Raw genomic sequence first — 16,436 nt, forward strand, 5'->3', positions numbered from 1 at the left:
TAAAAATTAGAAAAAAAAAAGATGGCAGCATACAGAATGAACCATTGGACTGACAATAAACCTGACTTACATGGGCACAAAGTAGGGTTTAAGGAGTTACTGTGAAAAGTGGCAGGGTCTTTATCCCTTGGGCCTTTGTCTGCAGAAAAGAGCCACCATCTTTCCAAGAGAGAAAAGTCTTCCTGGGCCAAAAGGGGCATAATCGAGAGTTTTGTAAGGAATATACTACACACAGTCACATGTTAATTCACACAACCAGAGAGAAGTAGCACAAAATAATTCAGTATTTATTAGTTAGCCTCTTAAAAAAGAAACAAAACAGATGAGGCAACAAAGCCAAGAGAGCTTGTGGAACAAGCACAAGGAGCGCGGCCAACAGGGCTTAGGAAGTCATCTGACCACAGGGAGGAATCACTCTCCGAGAGTGGGTCTTGACCCAGGGGTGCTTCTGGATCTGGGCCAGGGTCAGCCGCTCTGAGGGGTGGTACCTGAGCAGCTTGGAGATCAAGTCCTGGGCTCCCACAGGCAGAGACAGTGGATATCTCACATCTACCTGTTGAGGCCAGGGAAGGAGAGAGAGAAATCTGGTCAGTTTGTTTGGTTAATGTTCTTCCTGCTCTTTGAGTCTCTTCTGTGTGCTCTTCTGGCTTACAGGAGAGAATCTTTTGCATGTGCCCCAGTCTTCACATGCTAAAGGTGCCATCATTGAATGCCCAAAGTGTGCCATCTCACCTTGACAATGCGTCTGTATGTCTCATTGTGAGAGGAGCTCTCAAAGGGTGGATTTCCCACCAGCAGCTCATAGCAGAGCACCCCAATGCACCACAGATCCACCTTCTCATCATATGTCTTCCCTTCAATCATTTCTGGCGGCAAGTAATCCAGGGTTCCGCACATTGTCCTTCTCCTAGAAGAAGGCAAAGGAGAGAACACTGGTGAGGAGGCCCTGCATGCAGGAAATCCTCTTTCCCCAGCCTCAGCGACAAGGGAGACCCTGAGTCATTCTGAACAACCCCTCCTCAACTAAGGAGAGTGAAAAACACCAACGTTTAATGTGGACCAAGATTCAGAGGGGTCAGGTTTTTGTGCTACATATCTCCAGCCTCTTCAGGGCAACTCAGCAGGCCATCAAAGGTCAGGTAACACAATTTATTGAGCCAAGTCTGTAGTTTGTAAAATACTCAAGTAGCTTCCTAAAGACACACCAAGATGGGCACAGTGGCACATACCTTTCATCCCAACACTAGGGAGGATGAAGAAGGATGGCTGTGAGATTGGGGCCAGCCTGGAGCTAGAGTGAGTTCTGGGTAAAACTGGGCTACAGTCAGACTAGACTTGAACAAAACAAAATAAAAAAGGCCAGACATGGTGGTTCACCCCCTTTAATCTCAGGAGGCTGAAGGAGGTTCAGCATGAGTTCAAGGCCAGCCTGGTGCTACGAGTTAGTTCCAGGTCAGCTTGGGCTAGAATGAGACCCTACCTGGAAGCAGAGGGGGCGGGGGCTGCAGGGGTGCACCGAACCTGAGAGGAGGAAAATCCAGAAGATTGATGGCATGATCATAGCAAGAGAACTTGGTATAATGGGATTCATTAGCTTCTTGGTGAAACTGATCCATATCCCTATTAATAACATTACTGTAGGTAGTTGAATATTGCTTGAAAGGGCTTTTAGTCTTGGAAATTAATGAACAAGTGAGAATTTGAGAAGCTCATGAAGTAAAAATTTCCTTGTATACTTTGTAGTTTTCATCCTCCACTCACCACTCACACTATTTATTTATTTTTATTTTCAAGGTACAGTCTCACTGTAGTCCAGGCTGACCTAGAATTCACTATGTAGTCTCAGGCTGGCCTCGAACTCATGGCAATTCTCCTACCTCTGCCTCCTGAGTGCTGGGATTATAGGTGTGTGCCACCATGCCCAGGTTTTATGTTTTGTAATTTTTTGTTTGTATTGTTTTTCGAGGTAGGGTTTCACTCTAGTTCAGGCTGACCTGGAATTCACTATGTAGTCTCAGGGTGGCCTTGAACTCATGGTAATCCTCCTATCTCAGCTTCCCAAGTGCTGGGATTAAAGGCATGCGCCACCACGCCCAGCTGTTTTGTAATTTTTTGAAAAATAGTTTTATTTATTTGCAAGTGGGGAATGGTATAGGAGGAGAGAATGGGCATGTCAAGGCCTCCTGCCACTGCAGATGGACTCCAGATACATGAGGCACTTTGGGTAATAGGGGTCCAAAGCCAGGCCATCAAGCTTTGCAAGCAAGCACCTTTAACTCTCCAGCCTTGTTTTCTAATTCTGTTTCTTTTTTTTAGCTGAGCATGGTGGCACATGCCTTTCCTTTTATATTTGTTTATTACTTAAGAGAGAAAGAGAGAAAATGGTCACACCAGGGCCTCTAGCTACTGCAGACAAACTCCGGATGCATGTGCCACCTTGTGCATCTGGATTACATGGGTCCTGGGGAATTGAATCTATATCCTTTGGCTTTGCAGGCAAGCACCTTAATTGTTAAGCCATCCCTTCAGCCCAAATTCTGTTTTTAAAATATTTTATTTATTTATTTATTTGATAGAAAGTCATATAGAGAGAAGGAATGGATAGAACCAGGGCATTTAGCCACTGCAAATGAACTCTAGACACATGTGCCACCTTGTGCATCTGGCTTTATATAGGTACTGGAAAATTGAATCTGGGTCCTTTGGCCTTGCTGGTAAGTGTCTTAGCCACTAAGCCATCTCTCCAACCCTCTAATTCTGTTCTTAACAAAAAAAAAAAAAAAAAAAAAAAAAAAAAAAAGCAGGGGTAGGAGGATCCCTGGGAGTTCTAGGCCAGCCTGAGACTACATAGTGAATATAAATTCCAGCCTGGTCTAGAGTAAGACCCTACTTCAAAAAACCATAAATAAACAAAAATTGAAAACATTCAGAGGGCTAGGATATAGCTCAATGAATGAAGTGCCAAGCCTGAGTACCCAAGTTTAATCATCAGACGTCATGTTAAAAAAAAAGAGCAGGACATGGTGGTGCACGCCTTTAATGTCAGTACTTGAGAGACAGAGGTAGAGGTAGGAGGCTCACCATAAGTTTCAGGCTACCTTGAGACTACAGAATGAATTCCAGATCAGCCTGAGGTAAAGTGAAACCCTACCTCGAAAAACATAATCCAGCAATCCCAACAGTCTTGTCAGAGAGACTGAGGAGCAAACAGGAGAATTTCATTTCATGGAAGCTCCAGGTAAGCATAGTAAAAAGAAGAGCAGCTGTGCATGGTGGCGCACACCTTTGATCTCAGCACTTGGAAGGCAGGGGTAGGAGGATCACCATGAGTTCAAGGACAGTCTGAGACTACAGAGTGAGTTCCAGGTCATCCTGGGCTAGAGTAAGACCCTACCTCGAAAAACAAACCAATAAAATTTTTAAAAATAATAATAGCAGCAGAGCAAGACTGACAGAAGCCCTGTCCCAAATGAGGTGGGCTGGGAAGGCTGGACCTGAACACTGTCTCCTGACCTTCGCACGTGTGCGTGGTACATCAGCATCTGTAAACACACACACAGGAGCAAGTATGCACACGCAGACACACAAACAAACTAATTAATAAAAATCAAAGATTCAGAGAAGGTAGCCAGATGTGGTGGTCCAAACCCTAAATCCCAGCCAACACTGCGATGACCAAAGAAGGAAGTGTTGTAACTTCAAGGCCAAACTAGCTACAAAGTAAGCTCCAGGCCAGGCTTGACAACAGAGCGAGACCTTGAGTTGAGAGAACAAAACAACTAAAATGTCATGTAGTAAAAATTCTCAGCATCAAGACAGACGTGAGGGCTGGGGAGATGGTTCAGTGGTTAAAGGCTCTTGCTTGCAAAGCCTGACAGCCAAGGTTCAATTCCCCAGTGCCCATGTAAAGTCAGATGCACAGAGTTGTCATGTGTCTAGAATGCACCCATTATCTCTCTCTTACTTCCCTCTCTAATCACAAATAAATAAAATATATTTCTTAAACTTTTATTTATTTGTGAGAGAAAGAGTGGGTGCACCAGAGCCTCCAGCCACTCCAAATGAACTCCAGATGCATGTGCCACCTTGGGCATCTGGCTTACGTGAGTATTAGGGAATCAAGCCTTGGCAGGCAAATGCCTGAAGTGCTAAGCCATTTCTCCAGCACCAAATAAAATATTTTAAGAAAGATTTGGAAGTAATCTGTGGTGGTACATGACTATAATCCCAGCATTTGGTAGACTGAGGCAGGAGGACTGTGAGTTTGAGGTCAGCCTGAGCTGCAGAGTGAGACACTCAAGAAAAAAAAAAATTAAAAAAAGGAAGGTGGAGGCTGTCAAGATGAGTCAGTGGTTAAAAGTACTTGCTTGCAAAGTCTACCAGCTCAGATTCAATAAAGTGAAGCATGCATCCAGCATTTGTTTGCCATGGCAAGACACTGGTGCACCCCCTGAAAACACACACACACACACACACACACACACAATTTTTTTTCTTAAGTGGGATGGTGAAATGGCTTACCAGTTAAGGCATTTGCCTGCAAAGCCTAAAGACCCAGGTTCAATTCCCCAAGACCCACGTTAAGTCAGATTCATAAGAGGGCATATGTATCTGGAGCTTATCTGCAGTGGCTAAAGACCCTGGCACACCCATTCTTTTTATCTGCTCTCTCTCTCAAATAAATAAAATATTTTTTAAAACGGTAAAGTAAAAAACAAACAATTAAAAAGAAAAGAAAGACCAGGCATGTGGTGCTCACCTTTAATCCCAGCACTGGGGAGGCAGAGGTAGGAGTTCAAGGCAAGCCTGAGACTACATAGTAATTCCATGTCAGCCTGGGCTAGATTGAAACCCTACCTCAAAAAAAGGGGGGGGGGGAAGAGAGATGGTTTAGTGGCTAAAGCACTTACCTGCAAAGCCAAAGGACCCAGGTTCAATTCCCCAGGATCCATGTAAGTCACATACACAAGCGGGCTCACGCATCTGGGGTTGGTTTGAAGTGGCTAGAGGGCCTGATACACTCATTCATTCCTTTCTCTCTCTTTGCCTCTTTCTCTCTCTAATAAATAAAAATGAAGCTTTAAAAAGGTGGAAGGGGAATAAGGAAGAGGAGGGAAGGAAGAAAGAAAGAGAAAAATTTATAATAGTGATGGCATATGAAGACAAACTGAGTAAATATAGTTTGTTCATACAGAAAAATTCACTACTGGAATTAAGAAGCCATGCTTCTAAATTTACTTACATGGGATCTTTTTGTTTGTTTTTGTTTTTTGAGGTAGGGTCTTGCTCTAGCCCAGGTTGACCTGGAATTCACTCTGTAGTTCCAAGGTGACTTCAAACTCATGGCAATCCTACCTTTGCTTCCCAAGTGCTGGGATTAAAGATGTGCTCTACCATGCCTGGCCTTTTTTTTTTTTTGAAGGCAAGTTAAGCAATATTTATGTTAGGAAAGGAAGTAAAGCAGAAAGCTCTTGAGTTGGGAGGGGTCCTGAGCAGGTAATCTCTTCCATGGAATCATGATGGTACAGTTACATATTAAATAACACTAGAAAAGAACAGCTCTGGTTGGGCCCATTCTTTAATAAATTCTGCAAATACATATTTGAAAAGAGCAGTATTCCAAGATAAACCTTCCCAGTCTATATGTAGGTCTTACATGTGGAATGAATTCAGCTAGGTCAGTTTTCAGTCATGATGGTGCCCGCGCAGTGGCACCTGACCTACCTGAGAGACAGGGTGTGCACAGACCAGCCAAAGTCTGCAATCTTGACCTCACCCCTGAGCCCCAGTAGGAGGTTCTCTGGCTTGATGTCTCTGTGGATCACTTTCTTCGAATGGCAGTAGGTGAGGGCGTCTGCCAACTCCTCCATTATCTGTGTGAACAAAAGCAATCGGGAACGGAAGCCTTCCACAATGTCCCTGGGAGGTAGAATATGCATCATGGGTTTCGGGCTGTGGTGGAATCTATTTTTGTTGTTGTTTGTTTTTTTCTTTGAGGTAGGGTCTCACTCTAGCTCAGGCGGACTTGGAATTCACTATGTAATCTCAGGGTGGTCTCAAACTCATGGCAATCCTCTTACCTCTGCCTCCCGAGTGCTGGGATTAAAGAAGTAACACCACCATGCCTAGTTTCTTTAGTTATTTCTAAGGATGTTGTACCCACTTACCATTTACTCGGTAAACTTTACATACCTTTTTCTTTTTATTTGTTGTTGTTTTTGCTTTTCTTTGTTTGCTTGCTTGTTTGTTTTATTTTTATTTATTTGAGAGCGACAGAGAGAGAAAGAGGCAGAGAGAGAGAGATAAGAGAATGGGCATGCTAGGGCCTCTAGCCACTGCAACTGAACTCCAGATGCGTGCGCGCCCTTATGCATTTGGCTAACGTGGGTCCTGGGGAATCTAGCCTGGGTCCTTCTTTGGCTTTGCAGGCAAGCACCTTAACCGGTAAGCCATCTCCCCAGCCCCCCTTTTTTCTTCTTTGAGACAGGGTCTCATGTAACTCAGGCTGAACTTGAACTCACTATGTAGCCAAGGACAACTTTTAACTCTAAATCTTCCTGCAACCACCTTCCCCAGCCAACCTTTGTATGCCATGTTTATGGTTTCTTTTTTGTTTTTTTATTTTCTTTTTATTTTTTGCATAAGGTAGCAGAGTTAGAGTCTGTTGCTTAAAACCAAAGGACTGAAACTACCTATTCATACTCTTGGAAACACTTGGGGGTAACTGAGGAATTCAACTGTGTGTATGTGTCATGTCATGAAATTCACAGAACAAAATTCAGAAATAAGCATTTGGGACTAGGGAAATGGCTCAGTAGTTGAAGGGACTTGTTTGCCAACCCTGCTTGCCTGTGTTCAACTCCTTAGCACCCATGTAAAGCTAGGTAAAAAAGGACCACAAGCACCTGCCATTCATTTACAGAGGCAAGAGACACACATAAATGAATGTATATATACATTGGTTTTCCAACGTAGGGTTTTATTCTAGTAAACGCTGACCTGGAATTCATTATGTAGTCTCGGTGGCCTCGAACTCACAGTGATCCTCCTATCTCTGCCTCCCAAGTTCTGGGGTTAAAGGTGTATGCCACCACATCCAGCTAATAAAAATAAAAAAATGGAGCCAGGTGTGGTGATAAATGCCTTTACCAGGACTCAGGAGGCAGAGGTAGGAGGATTGCCATGAGTTCGAGGTCACCATGAGACTACATAGTGAATACCAGGTCAGCTTGGGTTAGAGTGACACCCTACCTCAAAAAAACAAACAAACAAAAAAAGGATCTCACAGTGAATGACACTACATACACAAGACTATCAAAATAGAAGGAAAAGATCATGAATCAAACTAAAATACTGGAGCCGGGCATGGTGGCGCACGCCTTTAATCCCAGCACTCGGGAGGCAGAGGTAGGAAGGATCGCTGTGAGTTCGAGGCCGCCCTGAGACTACATAGTGAATTCCAGGTCAGCCTGGGCTAGAGTGAGACCCTACCTCACAAAATCAAAAATAAATAAATAAATAATTTTTAAAAAATGAAAGACTGATTGAGAGGAGGAGAGGATATGATGGAGAGTGGAGTTTCAAAGGGGAAAGTGGGAGTAGGGAGGGAATTACCATGGGATATTATCTACAGTTATGGAAGTTGTCAATAAAATATGTATGTGCGTGTGTGTGTGTGTGTGTAAATTTTATTGACAACTTCCATCACACACACACACACATATTTGGTTTTTCAAGATAGGGTCTCACTCTAGCCCAGGCTGACCTGGAATGCACTATGTAGTCTCAGGGTGGCCTTGAACTCACAGTGATCCTCTTACCTCTGCCTCCCAAATGCTGGGATTAAAGGCATGTGCAACTACACTCAGCCTTAAAAAAATTTTTCAAAATCAAAATGAGAGCTGGAGAGATGGCTTAGTATTTAAGGTGCTTGCCTGCAAAGCCAGAGAATCCAGGTTCAATTCCCCAGGACCCACGTAAGCCAGATGCACAAGGTGGTGCATGTGTCTGGAGTTCATTTGCAACAGCTCTAGGCCCTGGCATGCCTATTCTCTCTCTCATAAATAAATAAAATATTTAAAAAATTTTTAAATCAAAATGAAACTAAAAAGCAATCTGAGCCAACTTTGGTGACATGTTCCTTTAATTTCAGCACTTGGGAGGCAGAGTCAGGAAGGAACACTACAAGTCTGAGGCTAGTCTGGGCAACATAGGTCAGTCTCAGCTACAGCTACATAGAGAGACTCAGTCATAAATAAATACATAAAAGCAATCTGAGCCAGGCATGGTGGCACATGATGGCACATCCCAACTCCTGAGAGGCTCAGGCAGGAGGCTCACTCACGTTCCAGATCAACATGGGCTTTTTGGAGTTCCAGTTGTTCCAGCTTGGCTACATAGAAAATAGACACTGTCTCAAAAAAAAAAAAAAAAAAAAAAAGAAAAGAAAAGAAAAGAAAGTGGTGGGTTGATCTTGGCAGGCACCACAGAGACCCCGCCCCTGTCACCATCCTACAGCAAACCCATGGCCCCCAGAGATCTCAGGCCTGCTCACCGTGGCGGTGCACTGCTCATCTAAAGTGCTATTTCGTTGCAGCTCCTTATAGAGTTCGCCCCTGGGAGCATATTCCAGAACCAGGTATATCCGGCGAGCATCATGGAAGTAGTTGTACAGGCGAAGGATATTAGGGTGTCTGAAGGAGTAACAAGGGAACACTTCTGAGCCCAACACAGGTGGCTGGGATCTGGTTAAAAAGAGCCCGATGTGTGAAGCACAGAGGGAAGAGACATCAAGATGAGGGTGTCGTACACAGGGAGAGAATGTTCCATGGTAGAATTGGGAGTGGGCTGCAGAGAAAAAAAATGTGCAGGGAAAAGCAAAGGGCTTACTTGAGGGTCATGGGGAAGGATGAGTTCAAATGTCAAAGGAGGAAGAGGGTTGGGAGCAAAAATAAAGACACAGGCGAGGAGCTTTACACAGACCATCCTTACTGGAGATGTGCCTGGATTTCAACTTCCCTGCGTAGCTGGTGCTCCAGTCCTTCCTTCTCAATCTGGGACTTGAAGAGTACTTTCAGGGCCACAATGAAATGGCTTTTCTTCAGGCGAGCCAGGTATACATTTCCAAATTTCCCCTTACCCAAAGGGCGCCCTATTTCAAAGTCATCGATTGTGAGAAGCCTCCTAAATGAAGAGGTGGGGGAGGGGGAAGACATCAGGGCTGGAGAGATGGCTTAGCGGTAAAGGGGCTTGCCTGCAAAACCAAAGAACCAAGGTTTGATTCCCCAGTACCTACATAAAACCAGATGAACAGGGTGGCACATGCATCTGGAGTTCCTTTGGAGAGACTAGAGGCCCTGGTGCGCCTATTCTCTCTATCTGCTTCCCTCCCTCTCTCTCAAATAAATTAAATTAAATTAATAAAATATTTTTTAAAACTTTTACAAAAGACATCAGCTCAAAATGCGCAGAGGAAGAGTTAGGAATCCCCAAATCTTCCCCTTCCTCTTCTCCTCTGCTTTCCTATACCTCTCTCCCTGGGTAAAGCCTCAGCTTTACTGGACGTCTGATCAGAAATAATAGCATCTTGGATCCAAGAGCCAACATTCCACCTGCCCCGCTTACTCTTCACCCGGGTCCCATTGTCTTTGCTCTTCCAGATGCCCAAGCAAAGCACTCACGTGTTTGGGATGCCAGGCTGTACTTGGTGTTCCACATCTAATGAAAGAGAGACAGAAAGAGAGGTGTGTGTGGTGGCAGTATACCTGTCATCCCAGCACTTGGGAGGTGAAGGCAGGAGGATTTAGGAGCTCGAGGCCAGCCTGGGCTACAAAAGGAGAGAGAACACCGGCCATGGTGGCGCCTGCCTTTAATCCCAGCACACTGGAGGCTGAGGTAAGAGGATCCCTGTTAAATCGAGATCAGCCTGAACTACAGAGTTATAGATCAGCCTGGGGTAGAGTGAGGCCCTGCTTCAAAAAGCACTGTCCCCCAGCCTGGCGTGGTGGGGCACGCCTTTAATCCCAACACTTGGGAGGCAGTGGCAGGAGGATCACTGTGAGTTCGAGGCCACCCTGAAACTACATAATGAATTCCAGATCAGCCAGAGCTACAGTGAGACCCTACCCGGAAAAAAAAAAAAAGAAGAAGAAAAAAGAAAGAAAGAGCACCTCCTACAAAAGATTTAAGAGGAAGAGGGGAAGGAGAGGAAGAGGAGGAGGGACTGAGGGAACGAGGACTTTCCTTCAGTGTACTCCACTCCCATCCCAAAAGGGGGCCCGAGTCTCTTCTGCCCTTGCCCTCTCTGGTTCCGACTCTGAGGCAAGGGGCCACCGCGGTCGCCAGGCTGGCGTCCAGCTCGGGCGCTCTCCACGGAGCCTGCCAGGGGACGCCACGCCCTCACCTGTGGGCGGAGCTTTGTCCGAGGGCGTCTTCACGAAACTCCTGGGGAGAGGTAAAGGAGAGGCGAACTCCTGGCTGCTGCAGTCCTTGCGCTGGCGGAGAGGGCTGACGGGGAGGCGCTCGGGCCCAGGCCCCTCCTCGGAGCTGACGAGCAAGACGCGGTCCATGGCGGAGGGGCAGTCCGGCCGGGCCGCTGCTTCGTACAGCGCGCCTGGACCGCGGGGCGGGACCCAAAGGCCCGTGATTCATCCCCATTGGCCAAAACTTCCAACGTCAGGGCACTCAGCCAATAGGACGGCGTGGGCGGGGCCGAGGGTTGGCCGTGCCAGGCCTGAAGGGAATGTAAACTGACGGACGGAGGCCGGGAGGCCAGTGGGCTCAAATCCTGTAAGTGGTCATTGACCTCCGCGACCGTGGGGTCAAATTGAGCCATTCCCCCACCCTGGGCCCTGCCGGGCTTGCACAGACCTGAGAGGCCACCGTCCTGCGCTGGCCTTAAGGCGCCCAACGACAACGCAACAATACACAGCTCTCACCTCAAAGGGAATAGGCTGTACTTTATTCTGTAGCCAAATATGAGTGACCGCTGGGCGTGCTGACGCTCGCCTTTAATCCCAGCACTCTGGAGGCAGAGGTAGGAGGATGGCTGTGAGTTCGAGGCCAGCCTGAGACCACAGAGTGAGCTCCAGGTCAGCCTGGGCTGGAGTGAGCCCCTAAATCGAAAAGCAAATAAATGAATAATTAAACTGAGAGACCAAGGAGAAGTCATGTGCTGCATCTGGCTTCTGTGACCTCGCTTAGTGGCTGGACAGTGGTGCTGCCATTTAAAATCAAGACAGCCTTTTTGACTCAGATGAGGAACTAGCTAATGTGCTATTTTTGCTTCTGTATGGGTGCTTGCTTAGCTCTATAGCTACCCCCACCCCGTGATTCCTGGGAAGCCTCCACTTCAAAGACATTCCAGAGATGCCTAGCCAGGGAGGCTCCGGCCTCTTGCAAAAGATAGGTTCTGCAAACAGCTCTTGCAATAGGTTCTGCAAACAAGTCACTACCTAAGATAAGTAGGTTGAGTTCCCACGTGCACCCTCTCTGAAATTCCCGTGCGCCCTCTTAGAACCAATCATTTTAAAAGTTGCAATATGATGTAACCTTTCCTTTATAAACCCCTTTCCTTTGAGGGTCTGGGCTCTCTCCCTCACTACCGCTGTGCCGGACTGTGTGGACGGAGCCCAGGCCTAGGCTTGCAATAAATAAACCTGTTGCTTTTGCATTCGAGTGTCTTGGCTTCTGTGGCGGTTCTCTGGCTGACCGAGGATCTTGGCTCCTGGTCAGGGGTCTTGGCACAACAAAACAAAAATATAAGTGACCATGGCCAGGGAACACAGATTTAGGTTGCCACGAAAACCATGCACCATGTTTTACAAATAAATTAAATATGGGCTAGAGAGATAGCTTAGCTGTTAGGGCGCTTGCCTGTGAAGCTTAAGGACCCAGGTTTGACTCCACAGAAACTGCTTAAGCCAGATTCACACAGGGTGGCTTATGCCTCTGAAGTTTGCTTGCACTGACTGGAAACACCCATTCTCTCTATCTGCCTCTTTCTCTCTCTCTCCTTCTCTATCAAACAGATAGATAAAATATTTTAAAAATAGGGTTGGAGAGATGGCTTAGTGGTTAAGGCGCTTGCATGCAAAGCCAAAGGACCTCGGTTCAATTCCCCAGGATCCACATAAGCCAGATGTACAAGATGGCGCATTCATCTGGAGTTCTTTTGCAGTGGCTGGAAGCCCTAGCATGCCCATTCTTTCTCTCTCTCTCCCTGACTCTTTCCCTCTCTCAAAGAAATAAAAAATAAATAAAATATTAAAAATAATAAAAATAAATATTAAACATATTTTTAATATAATAAAATAGGAGGAGGGCTGGGAGGCATTGTGTTGCAGAACAAAAGGTGATCATAAACCAAGGCACTTTTCAAACACAAATGAACACATCACATAGGTGGGTTCCAGCAAAGCAGGAAAATCTCTACTCTAAGCTTCAGATGTTATCTGATGACATTTTTAGCCTTTAAGCTGGCAGAAGCTAGAGGTCTGTTAGTACATTCCACAAAGTTTTCACCTGATCAATGGGTAGTCACAAGGATGTTAAATCAGAGACAGAGATGTGCAATAAATGGTTATTAAGGGGGCTAAAGATAGCCCAATATAATTTGACTGAGAGTGCAACATTACATCTCTCCACAATCACAAGTCTTTACTTTTGTTTTTCTTTTTTTTTTCAAGGGAGGGTCTCACTCTAGCTCAGGCTGACCTGGAAGTCACTCTAGTTCCAGGTCACAGCCATCCTATCTCTGCCTTCTGAGTGCTGAGATTAAATGCCTGTGCCACCACATCCGGCCCAAATATACAAGTTCTACCAGTCACCCTTGTGGGATGTTTGGGGTGGTAAGAGTGAGGGAGAAAGGGAAGTCGGTTATTCATCTGGAGACTGGGTCTGGGTATATTGCCCAGGCTGACCTTAACCTCCTGGTCTCAAGTGAACCTCCTGCCTCAGTAACCTCCCCACAACAGATGTGCACCACTACACTCACCAGGGAGCTACTTATCAAATCATATGGAGCATGAGTTATCTTTGAAACTTCCAATGAGGTGAGACTCTTCAGTATGTGCATTGATGATTCAGGTCTAGCGCACCAAAAAAAATAACAAAAATAAATCAGAAAGAGTGGCGGGAGGAGATTATGAACATGGCATATATTATGTATTTGTATGGAGGTTGTCAATTAAAGGCACACACCTTTAATCTGAGTCCTTGGGAAGGCAGAGGTAGGAGGATCCTTGTGAGTTCAGGGCCAGGCTGAGACTACGTGGTGAATTAAAGATCATCCTGGACTAGAGTGACACCTACCTCAAAAAAAAAAAATTTAAAAACCAATAAAATCAAATTTATTAAATTGTTTTCTTCTTAAAATCTGCAACTACAATTTAAAAAATAAGTTCTTGGGCTGGAAAGATGGGTTAGTGGTTAAGGTGCATGCCAGGTTCAATTCTCCAGGTCCCATGTAAGCCAGATGCACAAGGCAGCATTTGCATCTGGAGTTCCTATGCAGTGGCTAGAGGCCCTGGTGTGCCCATTCTCTCTTTCTCTAAATAAATAAATAAATATCTTAAAGAAAATAAGTTCTAAGTCAGCCATGGTGGCACCCATTTTTAATCCCAGCACTCGGGAGGCAGAGGGAGGAGGATCGCCATGAGTTGAAGGCCATCCTGAGACTATATAGTGAATTCCAGGTCAGCCAGGGCTGGAGCGAGAGTCTACCTCAAAAACTGGGAGAAAAGAAAAAAAAAAATGAAGTTGAAAGAACTAAAAGGAGAACATTTTTGCCCTACTATAAGAACCAGTCACTCAGGACTGGGCATGGTAGCACTTAACTGTAAGGGCAGCCTGGGCGACAAAATCTATGTGGGGGGTAAGAACCAGCCAAGGACAGCCTTTTTCACTACTCTTACGCAATGTTATATTAGAAGTTTTAGCATGACCTTAACAAAAACAAGAAAGGTATTCAGAGCAGATGGAAGAAACATCTGTACTTTGTAGTGACATTTGCTATTTTCAGAGAGAACAATCCCAGGGATTCTGTAAAAAGTAAAGGCTAGAAATAAGAAAGGATACAAACCAAAAAACAGGTGGGGTGGGGATGAGGGTTTCATCGAAGTAACAGCAAAACAGAACAATGTGCAGAAAAATGACAACTTTGTTTTGTAGTTTTTATGTCAAATCCGAGGCCTTGTGAATGCTACTGGCAAATACCACTAACCTGTACCCTAGTACACACATGGACACACACCCACGCACACACACACACACACACTATACCAATTACCACGTGAAAATGCCATTTACACACTTCAAAAAGAAACCTTGGCCGGGCGTGGTGGTGCACGCCTTTAATCCCAGCACTCAGGAGGCAGAGGTAGGAGGATCGCCATGAGTTCAAGGCCAACCTGAAACTACAGAGTTGATTCCAGGTCAGCCTGGACCAGAGTGAGACCTTACCTTGAAAAAAAAAAAAAAAATCCAAAAGAAACCTCGATGTGAATCCCATCAAAAACATGTACGTAGGGCTAGAGAGATGGCTCAGCAAGTAAAGGCGTTTGCTTACATGCAGAGTCAAATGGCCTGGGTTTGATTCCCCAGTACCCATGTAAAGCCAGATGCACAAAGTGGTGCATGCATGCATCTGGAGTTCATTTGCAGTGGCAAAAGGCCCTGGCATGCTCATTCTCTTTATCTCCTTGCAAATAAAAATAATAGAATAGCCAGACATAGTGGTATGTGCCTTTAATCCCAGCACTCAGGAGGCGGAAGTAAGAGGACCAGCCTTGGACTACAAAGTAAGTTCCAAGTCAGTCTGGGCTACTGTGAGACTCTACCTTGAAAAGAAACAAAACAGCCGGACGCGGTGGTGCACATCTTTAATCCCAGCATTAGGGAAGCAGAGGAAGGAGAATCACTGTGAGTTTGAGGCCACCCTGAGACTACATAGTGAATTCCAGGCCAGCCTGGGCTAGAACAAGACTCTACCTCGAAAAACCAAAATAGAAACAAAACAACAATGAATAAAGCAAAAAACAGTTTTTTTTTAAAAGTGTACATTCTGAGGCTGGAGAGATGGCTCAGTGGTTAAGGCACTTGCCAGCAATGCCAAAGGACCCAGATTTGATTCCCCAGTGCCCATGTAAAGACAGATGTACAAGGTGGCACATGCATTTGGAGTTCGTTTGCAATGGCAGGAAGCTCTGGCCCATTATCTCTTTCTAACTCTTTCTCTCTTAAATAAATAAATAAAATATATATTTTGAAATATGCACATTCTGTCACTTCTTGGTCTTTTAGCTAAGTTTGAGTATAGTATGTGCAGGATCTATATGTTAATAATTATTAGACACTGATGAAATTGAGGAATGTTTAAATAAGTGGAGACATAATGAATTCCTGAACTGAAAAGACCAAGTACAGTAAAAAGTCTCTACGGACTTAACTCAATTTCTGTGGAAACTCTATCATTTTTTAAAATATAAATAAATTTAAGGCTGGAGGGATGACTTAGTGGTTAAGGCATTTGCCTGCAAAGCCAAAGGACCCAGGTTCGATTCCCCAAGACCTACATAAGCCACGTGCACAAGGGGACGCATGCATCTGGAGTTCGTTTGCAGAGGCTGGATGCCCTGGCGCGTCCATTCTTTCTCTCTCTCCCCCTCTTTCTCTGTCAAATAATAAATAAATAAATAAGATTTAAAATATAGACAGATTTAAACAGGACATGGGAGCTCATGCCTCTCATCCTAGCATTTGAGAGGCTGAGGCAGTATTATTATTGTAATTTTGGGGCCAAACATAACAAAGGCAAATTTATCCTAATCACTTTGCCTATCCTAAAGATTTACCCTATATGGCTGGAGAGATGGCTTAGCGGTTAAGCGTTTGGCTGTGAAGCCTAAGGACCCCGGTTCGAGGCTCGATTCCCCAGGGCTATGTTAACCAGATGCACGAGGGCACACATGCATCTGGTGTTTGTTTACAGTGGCTGGAGGCCCTGGCGTGCCCATCCTCTCTCTCTCTTTCTCTCTCTCTCTCTGCATCTTTCTCTCTCTGTCTGTTGCTCTCAAATAAATAAACAAAAATTTAAAATTAAAAAAAAAGATTTACTGTATAGCTACATCACTTGATAGGCAGGAAACTAAGAAAAAGTCTGGCAAGACTTTTCTTTCTCTGTCTCTGACAGTCTTGCCATGTAGCCAGAGGTGGCCTCAAACCTATGCTGCCTGTCTCTAAGAGTGTTGGGATTGCAGATATGCACCAATATGCCCTGCCCAAGTGTTAAGATTTTAAAACTACATGACAAAGTTATTTCTCTTAAAAAAAAAAAAAATCAGCCAGGTGTGGTGGTGCACACCTTTCATCCCAGGACTTGGGAGATCCAGCCTGGGCTAAAGGGAGACCCTACCTCGAAAAACCAGTAAATAAATTAA

At 45.0% G+C, this 16,436-nt stretch overlaps 1 protein-coding gene across 2 annotated transcripts; it reads right to left on the reverse strand.

Annotated features, from left to right (window-relative positions):
- Positions 1 to 266: 266 nt before the first annotated feature.
- LOC101616503 (aurora kinase C) lies at positions 267 to 10,595 on the reverse strand. Of its 2 annotated transcripts, XM_004671814.2 has the most exons (7): positions 10,403 to 10,595; positions 9,681 to 9,717; positions 8,992 to 9,183; positions 8,555 to 8,693; positions 5,725 to 5,873; positions 733 to 907; positions 267 to 553 (listed from the first exon to the last, which is right to left on the reverse strand). In XM_004671814.2, exons 1-7 carry the CDS (start codon positions 10,566 to 10,568, stop codon positions 383 to 385), a joined length of 1,029 nt encoding a protein of 342 aa, XP_004671871.2. In that variant the 5' UTR covers positions 10,569 to 10,595; the 3' UTR covers positions 267 to 382. The 2 variants fall into 2 exon arrangements, with proteins under 2 accessions (XP_004671871.2, XP_044989637.1); XM_045133702.1 differs by lacking the exons at positions 8,555 to 8,693; positions 8,992 to 9,183; positions 9,681 to 9,717 and having other exon boundaries at positions 10,403 to 10,511.
- Positions 10,596 to 16,436: the final 5,841 nt, after the last annotated feature.

The sequence above is a fragment of the Jaculus jaculus genome, chromosome 14 (genome assembly GCF_020740685.1).
Source record: "Jaculus jaculus isolate mJacJac1 chromosome 14, mJacJac1.mat.Y.cur, whole genome shotgun sequence".
Taxonomy (NCBI): Eukaryota; Metazoa; Chordata; class Mammalia; order Rodentia; family Dipodidae; genus Jaculus; species Jaculus jaculus.

What these genes read in the sequence shown, in the direction of transcription:
- LOC101616503 (XM_004671814.2), bottom strand. Translation starts at nt 10,568, where the DNA reads ATGGACCGCGTCTTGCTCGTCAGCTCCGAGGAGGGGCCTGGGCCCGAG. An exon ending in GAAATCCAGGCACATCTCCA is followed by an intron (nt 8,694 to 8,991) that starts GTAAGGATGGTC and finishes TTACTCCTTCAG; the next exon opens with ACACCCTAATATCCTTCGCC. An exon ending in ATGAGCAGTGCACCGCCACG is followed by an intron (nt 5,874 to 8,554) that starts GTGAGCAGGCCT and finishes TTGTTCACACAG; the next exon opens with ATAATGGAGGAGTTGGCAGA.